Below are 19,732 nucleotides of genomic sequence, written 5' to 3'. Positions count from 1 at the left end.
CAAAAAAAGATACCTCACCCCCCCTTGTCGTCTCTTCAGTGATAAGCAGTAGACATGAAGTCAACTGCTGTGGTGACTTATATGGAGCATTGAGTCTACAACAGTTTTTTCCATTTTGCTTAAAGGAATTTCTTAGGGTAGCAATTATGAAAAATGCTTATATTCAAACAAATTTTAAGCCTATTTAATTTTTCAAATGTGCTTATCTACTTGGACTAATAGTTCACCCAGTGTGGAGATAATGAGGACAGTACAACTTGTCAATAAACATTTAGTATCCGTGGCCTCCATGTTTGCTTGTCAGGAGCCTTATTCAGGTCCCTGATCACCCATGGACTGAGTAACAAGAGTGTACTGTTGTTTGTTGTACATTATTTTATTTTCTCTTTCTCTAGAATCCGGCAACTATCACCAGAATACTACTTAGCCATTTCAACTGGGATAAAGAGAAGCTGATGGAAAGGTAAGTAGCCACCTTTTTGGTAGACAGACACCTTTCACTTGAAACCCATGAGAAGTGCAGATAACTGGATTGATCTAGTCATGGATCAGATGAATACAACATGTATGGAGAATCTATTATGTGAGGTAGAGGAAATTTTTCCTTTTTACATAGCAGTGCACACCAGCTATTGTTTTAGCACTGATAATTTTCAGAGGCTAATGGGGAAAGTAAATACCCATGAGAAAAGCAACAGAGGGTCCTGTGGCACCTTTAAGACTAACAGAAGTCTTCTGTTAGTCTTAAAGGTGCCACAGGACCCTCTGTTGCTTTTTACAGATTCAAACTAACACGCTACCTCTCTGATACTTGTACCCATGAGAAGTATGCCCGCTTTTTTTTTAAGGGGGCATTTGTTGCTCTTGACTCTTTTTCCATCCCCCAATTCCCTTCCAGTTTCATGTGTATATGCTCTGGGAATTTTGTCTTTCTGCAAGAATTCCAAATGCCCCAAGAAAGGGTGGGCAAACAAACTATGGCCTGCAGGCTGGATGCGGCCCACGAGCTGTTTTAAGCCAGCCCACGAGCTCCCGCTGGGGAGTGGGGTCTGGGGCTTGCCCCGCTCTGGCTGGGGCGCTGGGTCAGGGGCTGCACTGCGTGGCCCCGCTCTGGCTGGGACGCTGGGTCGGGGGCCGCACTACATGGCTCCTGGAAGCCACGGCATAGCCCCGCTCCAGCTCCTAAGCATTCCAATGGGAGCTGCAGAGGGGTGCCTGTGGATGGAGCAGCATGCAGAGCCGCCTGGCCATGCCTCCGGATAGGAGCCAAAGAAGGGACATGCCACTGCTTCCGGGAGCCACTTGAGGTAAGCGCTGCTCGGAGCCTGCACCCCGAGCCTCTCCCCACACCCCAACCCCCTGCCCCAGCCCTGATCTCCCCCTGGTCCCAAACCCCTTGATCCCAGCCCAGAGCACCCTCCTGCACCCCAAACATCTCAGCCCCAGCCCCACCCCAGAGCCCACACCCCCAGCTGGAACAAACACCCCTTCCCACGCCCCAGCCCTCCAAACCCCTCGGTCCCAGCCCAGAGCATCCTCCTACACCCCAAACTCCTCATCGCCTGCACCGCCAACCAGAGCCCTCTCCCCACCCCCACACTCCAACCCAAATTTCGTGAGCATTCATGGCCCACCATACAATTTCTATTCCCCGACATGGCCCTCAGGCCAAAATGTTTGCCCACCCCTGCCCTAAGAGAAGCAAGCACAAACATGTTCCTGTTATCTTGCAAATACTTATAATACTCAGATTGGGTGCCTTCTGCATGTCATCCTTGCATGTTGGTTTTTTTCTGTGTCTAACATGTTGAGTCTTGGGTGGCCAGAAATAGACTCTGCATTAATCCTGCAACGACTCAATTGCTCTTGACGAATACAGGGCATCAGTATAGTATGTGCTAGCCTGCCTTGTTTTCATCTTTTGGACACTGATTTTTTTTGTCTTGTTTTTTGGGGTTGTGGTTTGAATCTTGAGTTTTCTGTGGAAAAGTATTTTGCTGCCACCTTTTGATTTCTAGTCAATGTTGCTAGAGCAAAATGTTTCTTCTGAAAACACAAAGATTTGTATTTTCTGGAGTGAAAGAAGGCTTTGCTAGTTTGTGGTGTTGCTGTATAACCTCTGAGCCCAAATCCAGCAGCTAGATTGGTAACAAAGGCAAATATGATAGTCTCTGTAAAAGAGAATATGGAAGCCAGGAAAATCAGGGTTCTTATACAAGTTGATGAAACATTGGGACATCAGTCTAGAAACACTGGTAAGGAAAGCCAGGCTGGTTCTTTACCTCGCTTATCTCCTCCTTGCTGACGTTAGAACTCCACTAATTAAGACAAGAAAAATGTAACTTCAGAGAGAGAGAGAGAGAACACAAGCATATGCATTGCAGTAGTATGGAATCTTGTAGGATAACTGCTTTTTCTGGCCTGTATTGGTTACAGGGGGGTCTCTGGTCTATGAAGCGGTTTAGAAGATGTAGTGATAGGGTGATCCATGGCCTATTATACATGTGGAAACCATTTATTTGGTATGTGTTGGGAGCATGTGGTCACTGATCAGTACAGGTTCAGTTAATTGGGGAAGTGATGGTGGTGGATGTCCATTCCACATAATGGAATAAGGCAGGATCTCATGTGACCCATATATAAAGTAATGTGGGGTTTAGCCCATAATGGGGGTATGGAAGGAGTCTGACTTTAGCTAATTAGTGGGTGGGTTTGCAGTTCAGATGCTCTTATGTAGCTTTGCTGCAGGATAGTAGAGATCTGTAACAGTAGCTGAATCATATATGGTAGTCAAGGGTAAGGGGACAAAGATAAGGCTGGTATTAAAACCTTAGCCATTCCCAAAGTTTTGACATTGAGATTTTCTGAACTACTGGTACAACTTTCTAGATTCATGACTTTCAAACTTATTAGCTCTTAAAATATTACTATTGAAAATATCTAAAGGGTTTTTTGTTTTGAAAGAATGCACTTATGTTGAGGTCACTTAACTTCCTGACTGCAAGCAGTAACATTTGGATTCTTCTACATAAAGCTGCTGTCTGTTTCTGTGGTCTTGTTTGTCTGAATTTCCCCATGTTGAGTATTTAAGCCAGGTCAAATTCTAATCCGGCTGCCATCCTGGAGTTTTCACTTTGTAATAGTGGACACCTAGACATGCTTGCTTAAGCATCAACGCTTGTTTTTGGCTTTCTCGCTTACCACCTATATACTGGCCAGTATAAAGTAGCATCAGTTTGAGAAAGGAAGACCACAAGTGAGATTTTAAGGGGACATTGCTGTTAGATTAGGCATTTTTTTAAGAGGATTTTACAAACCCCAGCAGAAACCTTTTAAATACACATGTATTCTTGCAACATCCTTGGGTATATATCAACCTTGAGTAATGTCATTTATTGTTAAAATACTTGTCTTTTGTGCAAAATTTGAAAATTACAACCATCAAGCAAGCTCTGTAATAAGTGATCCTTGCCAGGCAATGCTAGTAAACAATATTAACAACTTGCTAACAATATTTCCTACTACAGCAAGGGTATTAAAACAATTCCTCCCAAGCCTCTATTGATGCCCCCAACCCTCTCTTCCCAGAAAAGCCCAAGCAAAGCTTCTTAGCACTCCCCTGAAACTCAGATGTGTGAAACCAAGGAGTGGGTGGTTGCGAGAAAGTTTGTGTTCATTCTTCATAGAGAACACCCAGCTGGCAGCCTCTTTTTATACCAAGGTACTAGCTTGAGCGCTTCTGATGACTAGTTGCTGTTACATAATATAGTGGTGAGGAGATGAGCATTCAGGGCTTTAAATTTCACTCTGCCTCTGAGTTGGTGGCAGAGCTGGAAATGAGCCCAGAGTCCCCAAACCCATCTTCTGCTCTCATCCTTCTATTTCAGTGAGAGGTTTCTATTTAAAAGAATGTGGCCACCTACTTAATGTAGATATGGTAGTCTTACAAAACCAAACACATCTTTTAAAGTCTTGTTTAGCTTTAAATATTCTCTGGCAAGTGTTAACTTGGCATTGTGCTAGTGTAGGTGATACTGAAAATGACTAGTGTTTTCCTTGTCTGAGTAGAGTGGAATCCAGAAGTCAACCAACAAACAGAAAATAAATTCTGTTAAAATATTTCTGTATTTAAGGGTATTAGAAATATGCCTTTTTTAAAGAAAGTAACTTTTGACCACACACTGTCCACTTACACATCCCCCTCTGCAGTGTTGGGGAGTCAGACAGAACGATGTTTGTAGCACTTACTGGTTCTTAGTATTATCAAACTTGGGTGCCTAATATAAAGCACATAAATAAGTAGACTGATCGTTTTCATAGATGCTGAGTACCCACATACCCTGTTGCCTTCCTTCAGCGGTATAAAACACTTCCTCTTAAATTATAAGACGTCAGTAACATGGGTGAAAGCTATCCTGTCTTTTCTCAGAACATGGAGATCTCCTCTCTGTCCCTTGGCACATTTTGCAATTGTCATGCACATTTTATATTGAACAGGTTAATTTTTATACTTTTGTGATGCCACTTTTGGTGTGGCATTATGTAGAGTCCAAATCATGGTCTGAGTTTCTCTTATACTCAGAGCAGGTTTCATCAGATTCTATATAATGGTATTAGCAAGACATTCAGTCAAGGGAAACAGTTCTATCCAATGACTAAGCATCCATTGTCCTCCATATGTGTCTGAAAGCAAAACTGGTGTTTGGAAAGGATCTCTGGAGGATTGAGGCTTGCATGGAAGTAATATTAGATAACACTTGATGCCCAACATGCTGCTCAACTCCGGGAGAACAAAAAATGCTCAAGTATTGCTATTTCCCCCTCTTGAGCTCAATGATTTACCGTATATACTCAATCATAAGCTGGTTCGTTTATAAGCCGCCCCCCCCCCCCCAAGATGGATAAGTAAAAATGGAACATTTTTATGACCCGTACATAAGCCGACCCTATAATTCAGGGGTCAGCGAAACTTTGGCTCCCAGGGCATGAGGATAAGCTGCTGGTGGTCCGAGATGGTTTGTTTACCTCGAGTGTCCGCAGGCACGGAGGTAAACCTAAGTAAACAAAGTGAAGCTGCTTACCCTGATGGGCTGGGCAGCAGCTGGTGGGGAAACTTTTTTGGGGGGGGGGGGAAAGCTGGGAGTCAGGGGAGTAACGCCTGTGACACCCCCCCCCCACATGACCCCACCCTTAGCCCGGGACCCCCACGCTCTTCCCATCCCATCTTATCTGGTGAGGGCCAGGGGAGGATGTCTCTGGCCTGGCTGAAGCTGCTCCGGCAGGCTGGGCAGTGCGGCCACAGCCTGTTCCGGTGGGCCAGACCGGGCGATGTGGCCACAGCATGTTCCAGCGGGCCAGGCGGCACGGCCACAGCTGCTTCGGAGGCTGGCGGGGAGAGCAGCATGGCCAGAAGTGGAGAGACTCTGGCCCTGCCTCTTCTTGCTCCCTCTGTTGGGGGGAGGGGCTGTGTCCCACCTCTCCCTGTCTATACCCGTTCATAAGCTGACCTCCTTCTCTGGTGCTTCCCTTTTTTACTAAAAAAATCGGCTTATGAACGAGTATATACAGTATGCTACTGTCATTGCAGTTGGCAGGATGCTGATGCTTGAATTTCCCCAAAGCTTGAACATGCCTCTGGATGTATAAACGTTACCAGTTAATTTGTGAAAGGAAAATATACACCCTTATTCTCTGACATGTTTAGAAAAGACAGTAATGTGCGTGGAACTGAAGTTTTGCTACCTTCCATAATTTACACTTATGCCAGGGCTGTGAGCTGCTACATCTAAATCCCTTCACTGCTGAGCATATCAAAGATGAATCTAGGATTTTTCCATTGAAGTGTCTTCTAAATGGTTACTTTCCATGATCAGATGTGGTAGTCTTCAGCTTATGGAGTAGTATGTTTAGTTTTATTGTTTTCTAATATTTCTACTTCTGAAGATGAGTTGGAGTGGGATCAAGACTACCAGACACCAGCTCTCAAGATCCTAAACCCTCTTCCTTCCAGCCCTTGGCTCAACCTCTCTTCAAAGTTTTAATGGTCAGCCTGAGTTAGTCCACCTGTACATATGTGAAGTTTATGAAGTGAACAGTTGCCTTTCATGACTTTTCATATTGTGACAAAGCTCTGTCCTTGTCTCCGTGGGTCCCGCGTTTCCTGGCGGATTTCACTAGCCTCAGAGGCTCACTGTGACCCTCCACGTAACCCTTCTCTCTCTAGAGACAAGGGTCACAGCCTATTGAGCCATTTTTCATCATAAGCCAGTGAGGGAGGTGAGGAGAAACTATCCTCTGTTGCACAGTTTCTGTTGTCTCCCAGTCTCAGTGATTAATCGGGGGAGGTAAAGGGGGGAGCCCAGGCCCACCCTCTACTCCGGGCTCCAGCCCAGGGACCCTAATAGTATCAGCTATGGTAGCTGACCTTTTAGAACAAGATGCGTACAATTCCCAACGCTACTTCCCCACAGCAGTCCCCACTTCCTCAAGCTCCACTTCACCCTTACCTCAGGGCCTCCTTCCTTGTGCCTGATATGGTGTGTACTGTTCAGTCTCTCCAACAGCACAACTTCCTCCCACAGCTCCTGACATGCGTGCCCACCCGACTAACTGGGAGGTTAACTAGTTTCAGCCAGCCCCTGATTGGCTTCAGGTGTCTCAATCAACCTAGCTGTCTCCACTGCTTTCTGGAAGGATCTTAATTGGCCCCAGGTGCCTTGATTAACCTGGAGCAACTGCCATTTGGTTACCATGGTAACAGGGATTTGTTTAGCCTGGGGCTAACATACCTGTTTCTCACTACTTTCTTATAGCCATCTGGCCTTGCCCCGTCACAATATCTTTCTAGCCACTGACCTGACATCACTTCTTTGGATACTGAAAAAAGGTATACTTGTTACTCAGTCTTCAAGCGCAGCACTAGTCTGAAAATGACTGTTAAAATGGTATTGTGTGGGGTGCTATGTTCATGTCTCAATGACTTTATGGTAAAAGCTTGTGGTTGACAAGGGAAAATCACTGTTTGCCCACTATATAAACTCAGGGGATATGAAAGTCAGGCTCGGTTTTGTCCTCATTCATCACCAGCAATGAACATGGTCTTTCTCCCATGATAGGGAGCATAGGTCCATTATCTTAGGACTTGTGTTTAACTTCAGTGGTGCTGCTAACCTACTCCTGTTCATATACACACATCTCTAGCTTGAGTTAGCTGGAGCTGAAAGCACCAGCTATCTGCTCAATTGGAGGGTGGGTTGAAGCTTGAGTGCTGCTGATGCTCAAGTTAGTAATGTAGTGGGATCCAACAGCTCATCATCTGCTAACCTGATCACTGTGTCATTCTAGTGGTATTTTTTAGTGTGTCTGCTCTCGCTAGCTTGAGTGTAGTAACTCAAGCCATCTGTTGCAGTGAAGGCAAACCTTAGTTTTGTGCTGGAGGAAAAAACAGCATTATCAGCAACTTTCATTTGTGATAACTATCTGTGTTATCACTTCATTCTTTATTTAACCCCAAAGCATAGTAGCAAGTTGTGTGGTTACAGTAGACTTAACATCAGAGCCAGTTAGTGCCTCATACCAGGAGTTTTGAGTCATGATAGTGAAAGAAGAACGAATTGTTTGGAGTTTCTTCAATTTTCTGTCACAGGCCAATGTAGTTTCCAGCGGAAAAATCCAGTTAGTTTCATGAGTTTGTGGAAGCTGCCCTCCGAGATTCTAGGGTATGGATTAATGATAGTTCTGTCAAATTTGGCCCAACTGTTTTTGTAAAGATGAGCTTTTAAAATACCCAGTTCCAATAGAAGTGCTTCCATGAGATTTACAAATTCCAATGAAAGTACTTTAAACATAAATGCCCCTATTATGTTTGCAACCCAAATACTGTGATAATACATGAGAATACATCACACCTATAAAGGTCATCGGCATGGCTCTCTGTGAGCTGAGGGGTGAAAACATTTTCTACAGAGCCATATAGTCCTTAACACATTGAGTCCACTAAGGACTTCAGGGAAGGCTGACTATAGTAGTCAAATCCTTGTTTGACACTAGATAGAAATGGTTGCCTTGGTTTGCCACCGTAGAAATCAAAATATGATTAAGACAATGATTTTCAACCTCTTCTGTATTAAGACTTCATGTTACAACAAAGTGTCAGTGTCCTCCATCTAACCATAAAAAAAGGGAAGCTGGTTGCAATCTGATTGGACCTGTTTGACAACCTATGGGATAGCCCACAGGCCCTTTTCCCGCTCTGATTTCTTTTAATCAGTAAGGCACTTGTGCCCTTTCCTTGAATTCCAAGGCGTCAAACAGCTTGAATTTCCAAGGCCTCTGGCAAACGGGTAAATGTCTGAAATTGCACAAAATGCGGTTGGGGAGCGAGTGTCATGTTATGTTGTCTGGTAAGATACCAGAGGAAGGTGACATGGCTTTAGTGGCACCCAGATGGTATCTCATGCATCCCCATTCTTGATAGCAAAAAAGTCAGTTTGGGCTGATTGAAGGGATAATGTATTAACTCCTTCCGCACAGTGCCCAAAGGAAGTGGAAATCTAGGGTGCTTGATTGGTGATCTTTTAGGATGGTTTTTAGGTGGCTGTGTCACAAACCTAGTCTTCTCTGGCACATATAAGTAAGGAGCCTCTGGGCGCTGGCATATCTGACTCAGTGAAAGATGTGTTGGCTGTATATAATAGATAAGCTGTGGCATAACATGTTTACTGTACTCTGCACACAGCAGATAGCAGTTGGGGCCACAATCTCCTCATATAACCTTGCATCAAATATTGAGATTTTCAGGAGTATGCATATCTAATTTTTCTAGATTTCAAACCTTTAAAATGTTTTAATGTCTTTGAAACTTAACCTTAACAAGGAATTCTTGGATTTGTAATATTTGTTTTGGAGGTAATTCCAGTGTTCCTATAATGCATTTTACTCCCAATTATTGATAGATACTCTAAATTTTAACTCCGTGTTAAAACAGCTATTGTCTGGGAATGATATAAGATTTTCAAAGGCACACATGATGGTTAGGCACTTAATTTCTTTTGAAAGCCATTGGGAGTGGGCACCTACTCTCTCCCTCTTAATCACTTGAAATCTGTGTCCTTTTAAAAAAAATAAATTGTCCGCTGGAACAACTAATACCCATTGAGACCATTTTCCAAATGCCTCTGGCATGTTTCCATATTACAGTAAAAGCTCTTTTATCACCAACCGGCCAGCTCTATAAACTGGTATTTCTGATCTGCACTGAAAGTCCATTTTATAGTGCGGTTGGTGTGGGACTGGCAGGGAGGGGGCTGTGGTGTAGGAGGGGTTGCAGGGCGCGCTCTGTGAGGGGGTTTGGGAGGGAGCAGGGGGATGGGGCACGGGTGGGGCTCGGGATGCCAGATGCGGGGGGGAGGGGACTCACTTCTGGCAGCTCCCCGCAAGTGGCTCCCCATCCCTGCTGTTACTGGTGGAGGCATGTCCAGGTGGCTCTGCAGGCACACTGCCTCCATCCCCCCCTTCCCGAGCGCTGACTCCATGGCCAATGGGAGCTGTAGGGGGCACCAGGAGCAGCAAGGGCAGGGAGCCGCCGACGGTGAGCGACGACCCCCCCCCCCATTCCGACACCCCGAGCCCACGCCCCAAACCCCATCCCGGACCCAAACTTACTCCTATAGCCTGTTTCCCATAGCCCCTCCCACGCACCTCTCCCAAACACCAAACCCCTCCCTCTGAGTTAACCAGCATTTTTAATTTACCGGCACTGCCCCCGTTCTCCCAGCATGCCAGTTAAAAAAGCTTTTACTGTATTCAGATCTCCAGTCTAAGTACAGTATTTTGTTACATGGAAGAAAATACCTTTTGTATGTAAAACTTTTCATGTGCAATTGCAATCAGAATGACTGTTTACTAAAGATTAGTTGAAACGGGAACTTGAAAATGCATTCACACTATCATCTGCTAATAACTCCCATTAAATCAGGGAAGTTGCTTAATAGCATGTGAGTTCTGAGATTGAGTTTTGTTGTTACTAAGAGGATCATAGAATCATAGAAGATTAGGGTTGGAAGAGACATCAGAAGGTCATCTAGTCCAACACCCTGCTCAAAACAGGACCAACCCCAACTAAATCATCCCAGCCAGGGTTTTGTCAAGCCGGGCCTTAAAAACCTCTAAGGCCTGGTCTACACTACGACTTTAATTCGGATTTAGCTGCGTTAATCCGAATTAACCCTTCACCCGTCCACACTACAGAGCCAGTTAATTCGAATTAAAGGGCACTTAAAATCGATTTCTGTACTCCACCTCGACGAGCGGAGTAGAGCCTAAATCGATTTTGTTAATTCGAATTAGGGTTAGTGTGGCCGCACACCACCGAATTACTGTGTTTAAATTAATGGGGTAGTGTGGCCGCACACCACCGAATTAATGTGGTTAAAAACCGAATTAAGGTGCTTAGTGTGGCCGCGCACAATCGAATTTATACAACCTGTTTCCCAAATTCGAATTATCTAAATTCGGATTAATCCTGTAGTGTAGACATACCCTAAGGGTGGAGATTCCACCACCTTCCTAAGTAACCCATTCCAGTGCTTCACTACCCTCCTAGTGAAATAGTTTTTCCTAATATGAAATAGTTCTTCCTAATAGTGTCCTTGAGCCTCATGTAGACTAGACGGGCAACAAAAATGTTTTAGTTAAAAGATGGACTCTCTAATGCCTGTAGTCCCCAGTGAGCATAATTCTATCAAGTGTGAAGAATGGGCATGATTTAAATTCTCTACATCTAAAACTAGATGTTAAGACCCTGATTCAGTGCTGGATAGCTGATATCCTACATACTCATAAATGGGAATTCATTTGCTATATTGGTGGACACTTACCCAAATTAGAATTCATATAATTCCATTGCACAGGAATCTGGCTCCGATAGTTAATGCAAAAACTTACAATACAACATTGTAAGAAACAGCATTACAACTTTGTAAGAAACACTCAGTTGGAGACACTACATAAGACTCAATACTACTTCATGTCAGACTGTTTCTACTCAGATTTTCAGAGCTTGAGAAATGACTAAATGCCCTAGCCTGAAGGTCTTTACTACAAATTTGTCTGATACATTGCTGTTTACAGTGGAATGTAAATTGTCCTGTTCTTCTGGGATTGACATTATCTTCTGTTCTAGTTATGTTTCTGCAAAAAGAAAAAATGTCATTAAAATAGAGATCACTGAATGTATATAGGGAGCAGATCTCTTCTTTCACTAAGCAGGTGCTATTTTTACATAGTCCCTTTCCAGAGTGAGAGACTCACAAATACAGTAATCCCGTACTAGGAAACTGTGGTTTTTAAAAACACTGACCTGGATATCCAAACTGCCTACCAAATCCTTGTAACTGTTTGTCAGTCGTACATCTTCATTGTCTGTTTGCATATTTCTGTAATTCTCTTCACACAGCACCCAAGAGTATTTAAATAGTCACATCAGTTTCTTCAAAATGATGTGGCTAAAAATCTTGAAGCAGGAAATAGGTGGAATAAAAATAATTTCATTTATTTTGAGCCTTCCAGATACAGCATAGCTGAGAGTGAGCTGAATTTTACTTCCTGTGTATCACAGTTGTTCACAAGCCTACAATTAGAGGGGTAGTTAGTTACTCACCCAAATCCTCTGAAAGTAATGGGGTCAGAGCAAAGTCTGGCCTACAGAATCTCCCTTCTGTCAATCCCACCAGTGCATGATTTTGACTCAGGTAGGCCCCTTCTGGCAGTGTTAACTCCCTGACCCTTTTTTTGAGGATCATGTATTACCAAAATGCTTGAAACTCTGATTGAAGAAAGTTGAACATGTGACTTGTACTTGGAGGTATCTCAGTACTTCCAAATCTGCTCTGAAATCTGCCAAAGAATTCCAGTTTACTTGTGTCTCTAACGCTGAGCCAGCTTTATCCCCAACCTTTAGTGGATGAGACATGTTGAGGATCATTTTAAACTTTTCACGTTGTAACTGTGTAGCTGTTGTTGGCAAAAATTGAAAGGAAGGAGGGAGGGGAAATAGTCGTTCTGAAATTGTTACTAATTTGGCATTTAGAGGAGGAAAACCACCTCAGGTGAAAAGTAGTGGTTAGTGTTGAAAAGATGATAATCAATGGGACACAGTAATACCAAGGTACAAAACATATACAAATGACAGAGTAGGTCATGCTGCTGGAGGAGGGGTACTATATATGAAATAAAACGTAGTCAAATATAATGAAAACCTTAAATAAATCAAACTGTACCACTGAATCTCTATGTGTAGAAATTCCATTCTTGAATAATTGTACGGCAGTAGGAATATACTACCAACCACCTGACCAGAATGGTGACTGTCATTGTGAAACGCTAAAGTAGATTAGAGAGGCTATAAAAACAGAAAACCCAGTAATAATAGGGTGGGGGGTTTTGATTATCCCCATATTGACTGGGAACATGTCACCTTGGGATGGGATGCAGAGATAAAATTTCTAGACACCATTAATGACTGCTTCTTGGACCAGCTAGTCCTGGAATCCACAAGGGGAGAGGCAATTCATGATTTAATCCTAAATGGCACACAGGGTCTGGTCCAGGAGGTGAATATAGCTGAACTGCTCGGTAATAACAGTTAAGGATATAATTTGGTCACGAAGGTGATGGAATCCATGACTTTAACAAACCTCAGTGACTTCCACATCAGGCCCGGGTGGCGGGGCTCAGGCTGCCGGCCTGTGAATTTTAATAAAAATCACTGTGCCAAAATCTTAACCCTAGCGATCACAATGAAATTAAATTTTATATAAGTGTGTGTGTGTGTGTGTGGGGGGGGGGGAAATACCAGTGAAACCCACCCAATAATTTTTAACTTCAAAAGGGGGAACTACACAAAAATGAGGAAGAAAGTTGAACAGAAATTAAAAGGAATGATTACAAGAGTGAAATGCCTGCAAGCTGCATGGAAACATTTTTAAAACACCATAATAGAAGCTCAAACTAAATGTATATCCCAAATAATAATAGTAATAAAAACAGAGGACCAAAAATGCCACTATGGCTAAACAGAGTAAAAGAGGTGGTTAGAGACAGATATCCATTAAAAATTGGAAATCAGATCCCACTGAGGAGAATATTAAGAAGCATAAATTCTGGCAAGTTGAGTATAAAAATTTAATTAGGCAGGCCAGAAGAGAATTCAAAGAGCAACTAGCAAAAGAAACAAAAACTAACAGCAAAAATGTTAAGTACATCAGAAAAGCAGGAAGCCTGCCAAACAATCAGTGGGGCCACTGAACAACCGAGGTACTAAAGGAGCACTCAAGGAATACAAGGTCATTACAGAGAAGCTAAATGATTTATCTGCACTAGTCTTCACTGAAGAGGATGTGAGGGAGATTCCCACACCTGAGCCATTCATTTTAGGTGACGAATCTGAGGAACCGTCCCAGCTTGAGGTTTTGGAACAAAGTGATCAATTGAACAGTCACTAAGTTCTAAAGGAACTCAAATATGGAATAACAGAACTACTAACTGTGGTATGTAACCTACCACTTTAATCGGCCTCTGTACCAGATGATGGGAGTATAGTTAACCTGACACTGACTTTAAAATCAAAGGCTCCAGGAACTCTCTTGGCAATTATGGGCCAGTAAATCTAACTTCAGTACCAGGCAAATTGGTTGAAACTATGGTAAAGAACAAAATGATCAGACACATAGATGAACATGATATGGGGGGGGGGGGGAAGAGTCAACATGGCTTTTGTAAATGGAAATCATGCCTCACCAATCTATTAGAATTCTTTGAAGGTGTCAACAGGCATGTGGACAAGGGTGATCCAGTGGATATAGTGTACTTGGACTTTCAGAAAGCCTTTGACAAGGTCTCTCACCAAAGGCTGCTAAGCAAACTAAGGATTCATGGGATAAGCGAGAAGGTTCTCTAATGGATCAGTAACTCATTAAAGGCTAGGAAACAAAGGGTAGGAATAAATGGTCAGTTTTCACAGTGGAGAGCGGTAAATAGTGGTGTCCTCCAGGGACTGCGAAAAATTACAAAGGGATGTCACAAAACTGGGTGGCTGGGCAACAAAATGGCAGATGAAATTTAGTGTTGATAAATGCAAAATAATCTGCGTTGTAAATCTAGTTGGGAATATTTTTTTCAAAGTGATGGGGTCTAAATTAGTTGTTACCACTCAAAAAAGAGATCTTAGAGTCATTGTAGCTAGTTCTCTGAAAACATCCATTAAATGTGCTGCAGCAGTGGGGAAAAAAGCTAACGATGTTAGGAATCATTAGGAAAGGGATGGATAATAAGACAGAAAATATAATCCATGGTACGCGCACACCACTGCTGTGTGCATTTCTGGTCTCCCTATCTCAAAAAAGATATAACTGGAAAAGGTGCAGAGAGGGGCAACAAAAATGAGGGTACAGAACAGCTTCCATATGAAGAGAGATTAAAAAGACTGGACTGTTCATCTTGGAAAAGAGACTATTAAGGAAGAAGATGATAGAGGTCTATAAAATCATGAATGGTGTGGAGAAAGTGAATAAAGAAGTGTTATTTACCCCTTCACATAACACAAGAACCAGGAGTCACCCAATGAAATTAATAGCAGCAGGTTTAAAACCAACATAAAGTAGTACTTCATACAACGCGCAGTGAAGTTGTTGAACTTATTGTCGGGGGATGTGAAAGCCAAAGTATAACTGGCTTCATAAAACATATTATGTTCCTCTGTGTCTGATAATTCTGTTCTTTACCATAGTTTCAGCCAATTTGCCTGGTACTGAAGTTAGGCTTACTGGCCTGTAATTGCCATGAGAGACCCTGGAGCCTTTTTTGTGTTTAAATCAGTGTCATATAAACTATCCACCTATCATCTGGTACAGAGGCTTATTAAAGTGCTAGGTTACATACCACAGTTGTTAGTTCTGCAATTTCATATCTGAGTTCCTTCAGAACTCAGGTGAATACCATTTGGTCCTAGTGACTTATTACTGTATAATTTATCAGTTTGTTCCAGACCCTCAATCTGAGACAGTTCTTCTGATTTGTCACCTAAAAAGAATGGTGCAGGTGTGGGAATCTCGCTCACTTCCCTTGTAGTGAAGACTGATGCAAAGTATTCATTTAATTTCTCTGCAATGGCCGAGGCTTCTTTGTGTGTTCCTTTAGCACCTTGATTATCTAGTGGCCCCACTGATTATATGGCAGGCTTCCTGCTTCTGATGTATGTGAATTTTTTTTCGCTAGTTGCTCTTTAAATTTTCTTTTGGCCTGCCTAATACTTTTACACTTGACTTGACATTGCATACCCATTATATTCATTTATTTTATCAATGAGTTTATTTATTAAAGCATTCTAGATTTTTTTGGCTCCATATCTTTACTATATTTGAAGAGAATTACAAGCCCTGAGCAAATTTAGTCTCTCAACTAACATCAAAAACTGTGCCAAGGCCCAATGTATTGTGGTGTTCCCAAATTTACCACTTCCTGCAGAATTCAGAAATTTTACACTGAGCTGTAATGTCTATGCAGTGTTTATCTGAGTCTGCAAACCCCTTCAAACAACTGCTGTAACAGATGTGAACTGACCTCATTATCTTAATGGTATGTTAACTCATAACCCTAATGACATTTGAAATGTCAGCATCATTATATAAACTGCTGGCTGGTGTGGCGTAATGCCAAATTAATATGCTCATTTGTTGGATGCAATGGTGGATATTGAGATTGGAAATAGTGGGGTAGCAGCTGGCTGTTCGGATGGGGAAACTAGAAGTTCAGGTCTCCAGCCTACCCTTAAAGGAGAGTGGGGGAGACAGACATCCCCATCCCACTCCTAAAAGCCTCAACACCTTCTTGTGAGGGGACAGATCCCTAAAATCTCTCCAACACTTTCCCAGGGATCAGAAGCCCGTTCTCCAACACCACTGCCAGAACGCCATCTCACATAAGTGTAATTCATTAAAACTCAATTTGTAAATTTAGCTGAATCTGTGGCCCTGCAATGCTACAAATCAAGGTCCTTGCTGCAACATTTATGACCAGCTTGTAGGTAGGGTCCTCTGTAGTTTCTCAGGTACCCTACACACTGAGAAAATAGCTTTGCTGAATTGGATTGTTATAGTTGATACATTGGGGAAATGGACTAAATGAGCCCTAATAGGACGCTTCTGACTTAATTTTCTGAACAGTTTTCAAGTACATAAAAGGTTGTTACAAGGAGGAGGGAGAAAAATTGTTGTTCTTAACCTCTGAGGATAGGACAAGAAGCAATGGGTTTAAATTGCAGCAAGGGCGGTTTAGGTTGGACACTAGGAAAAACTTCCTAACTGTCAGAGTGGTTAAGCACTGGAATAAATTGCCTAGGGAGGTTGTGGAATCTCCTCCATTGGGGGATTTTTAAGAGCAGGTTGGGCAAACACCTGTCAGGGATGGTCTAGATAATACTTAATCCTGCCTTGAGTGCAGGGGACTGGACTAGATGACCTCTTGAGGTCCCTTCCAGTTCTATGATTATACCATAAGAAGTTTGCTCATGTCCTTAGTATCTCTTCCGTTGTGAATGTTTTGATATCCATTTGGGGCTCATTGAATCAATTTTGGTTCTCATTTTACATCCTTCCTTTGTAATTAGAACTTGCAAACAATTCTGGCGCACAAGCAGCAGAATTCTTACAGTTAATGGTGGTAGAGAATAGAATTTCATTTACAAAATATTAATAGGCTTTTAATTTGGTGTGTAAAGCCTTTTAATACATGTACAGCTGGAGGAGAATTGCTGAAAACTCCTGGGCTCTAGAACAATTGAAGCAGCGTTAGCCCCACCTGACGGGAAGGAGAGGTTAGCTAGTTATTCTTCCAGCTGGCATAGTCCCAGGCTTTTGTGTGAGACAGGTGTTTCTTTCCAGCAAGCAGCTTGGACTGCCCAGTGAGAGGAGGCCTTGTAGTTCCCACTTTGGACTAGCATTCAGGTGTCTTGATTTGGGGCAAATTAGATACATGGTTTTTAAAGACTCTCTCTTTGACCATGATTGGTTCTCCACACACCTAGCTACATGGACAAGTGTTTGCTGGAAATAGAATTAAGACCATCAAAACCAGTTCTACTGAATCACTATCAAATGGTGGTAACTTTAGGGCAATTGCCATCTGGGTTGGATTTAACTGTCCGACTTTTGTTGGGGAGGAAGTGCTGTCACAACAAATAGCCCTTTTTGTTCCCCCATGTTGAGTCATTTACAATGAACTGAGTTCATCTGTTCATCTGTCTGGCTTGGTGAGTCACCGGGAACCTGCCACAGCTTCATGGAAGATCTTGTGATATCTTGATATGTTTTCAAAGTCAAATCCTCTTGCTGCTCTGTAATTCATGGAGAAGGGAATGATGATCTTCCTGAACCCTTCTGCCAAAGTGATCTTCAACTTGCCAGCCTTGTGATGGAGGAGGAGGAGCATGAAAATAGTGGGGTAACAGTGGCTGTGAGACTTGGAAGAAAAGTGATGCTTTTTTAAAAAGGGAAGTGGGGTGGGGAATGAAGATGAAGAAAGAATAATGGGAAATTGGCAATCACTAGGGAAATTTTTTTTTCCTTTGGTTTTATTAGTGTGTATTAACCAGTTTCGAGCATGGAAGGGAGGGGGGAGGAATAGCTCAGTGGTTTGAGCATTGGCCTGCTAAACCCAGGGTTGTGAGTTCCCTCCTTGAGGGGGCCATTTGGGGATTTAGTTGGGGATTGGTCCTGCTTTGAGCAGAGGGTTGGACTAGATGACCTCCTGAGGTCCGTTCCAACCCTGATATTCTATGATTCTAAGCCTCTCTGCTTGGGACACCACTCAGCTAATAAAACACTTCATGTTAGAATGTTGATGATCGAGTAGATACTACAGGGGGGCATTCTGCCCTAAAAAAATCTGCACACAATATTTTAAAATTCTGCAAATGTTGTTTGTCAAAATAATGCTACATAATCATGTCAGTTTCAGTTATTTTGGTAATTCATTTCCAAATACCTGTCAGCAAGTATGTAACAATAAAGATGCACACACAAATTTGACAACCCGGTTCCTGTCTCTGCCCCTTCCCCCCCAGAGCCCAATTGGAGGGCCAGATACCCACAACCTCTCCCCCCCCTCCCCTCGAGCCCACCTGTGGGGGGCCCCCAGCCAATACATCTGAATCCCCTCCTCTCCAAAACCCAACCATGGGGAGGACCCCTAGCCCAGATACCCACACCCCTCCCCCACACTCCCAGAGTCCAGGGATCCAGAAGGAGAAACAGCTTGATGCTCAGTCCCAGGCTTGCACTGAGTTTCCTGTGTGCCATCCTCTCCTTCCCTCAGGACATGCTGGGAACTGCAGCTGCCAGGAACCCTCTTGCTCCCTCCCTCAGCAGTCCCTTCTATGTGCAAGCTGGGCTCTGCCGAGTCCAGTGGCCCCCTAGTGGTGGCTAGCAGCACTGCAGCCCATTTCTGTGCGGGGCGGGAAGGAAATTCTGCATGCACAACGTTAATTTCTGCAAAATTCTGCATTGTGAAGTGGCACAGAATTCCCCCAGGAATAATTAGAGAGGAAAGAGAGTGTGGTTGTTAGCGTGCTAGCCTACAACTTTGGGAGTCCTAGTTCATTTCCTGGTCCACCACAGGCAACTTACTTAGTGTTTGTGCCTCTTTTATACATACCTCATAGAGGTGTTGGAAGAATAAATTCATTATTGTAAGGCATTCTGATAGTATAATAATGGGAGGCTATATAAATTCCATAGTTTGTTCATTTGTCACAGTACTGATTTGAAAGCTGGAGAGACTTTCAACATTTGTCTCAAACTTAGCTTCCTGTAGAATTTTTTTAGTAAGAATTCTGCTTCTTGTGCGCCAGAATTGTTTGTAAGTTCTGATTACAGGGCCAGTTTCACTTAGGGAAACTCTCTAAAGGGAGTGAATTGCACAGGGGATTCTGAATTCTAAATTCTGAGCCAGATGCACTTGCTTTATTATGTCAAGTAACTGGCTCTCAGCATCCTTGGGTTGATCTGATAGTGATACTGTGACAGAGTAGAGCGCTTCAGTCTGCCACCAGAAGTAAGCACAGTCTAACTTCCACAGTGGTATTAAACATCAAATATTTATCTGGAAAATATAAATTGCAGTACAGTCCTAAGATAGGAAAAGAGAACCTTTGATAATACGTAACTAGCACTGGTCAGAACATTTTCATCAGATTTTGGCAAACAAATAACTTTTTGACAAGTTTGATATTTTTCTTCTGGCTCTACCCACAATTTCTTTACTTGCTGCAAACCTGAATGCCAGGTAGGACAGTGATGCAGGGAAATGGAGCGTACAAACTCTGCCTGAGACCTTGGGATGGATTTGGCAATAAAAGCTAAAGAGAAGTTACATGCTTGGGGGCAGATCTAGGCTACAAACTTGCATCAGGGCAGCTGCAGCACTTCTGGTGAAGACTGTCAAAGCCAATGGGAGAGAGCTCTCCTGTCAGCTTAACTCCACCTCCACAAAAGGCGGTAGGTATGTCAATGGGAGAAGCTCTCCTGCTGACATAGCACAGACTACACGGGGGAGGTGGGGTTTAAGGTCAGTATAACTATGTTGCTCGGGGTGTGTATTTTCACCTCCCCGAGCAATGTAGTTACACTGAGGTAAGTGTATAGTGTAGACCTGGCTTTGGTCTCTTTTTTGTTTTCCT

At 43.0% G+C, this 19,732-nt stretch overlaps 1 protein-coding gene across 2 annotated transcripts in view; it reads left to right on the top strand.

Annotated features, from left to right (window-relative positions):
* ARIH1 (ariadne RBR E3 ubiquitin protein ligase 1) overlaps positions 1 to 19,732 on the top strand; it is a 128,884-nt gene that overhangs the window by 50,960 nt on the left and 58,192 nt on the right. For both annotated transcript variants that reach the window (XM_026648207.2, XM_026648206.2), the window contains exon 2: positions 396 to 463. In XM_026648207.2, the coding sequence (XP_026503992.1) occupies positions 396 to 463 (68 nt within the window). The remainder of the gene's footprint in view (positions 1 to 395; positions 464 to 19,732) is intronic.

The sequence above is a fragment of the Terrapene carolina genome, unplaced genomic scaffold, assembly GCF_002925995.2.
Source record: "Terrapene carolina triunguis isolate 2854851 unplaced genomic scaffold, T_m_triunguis-2.0 Scaffold67, whole genome shotgun sequence".
Taxonomy (NCBI): domain Eukaryota; kingdom Metazoa; phylum Chordata; order Testudines; family Emydidae; genus Terrapene; species Terrapene triunguis.
Note: the sequence above shows the minus strand (reverse complement) of the source record. Positions and strands in the feature narration are given on the sequence as shown.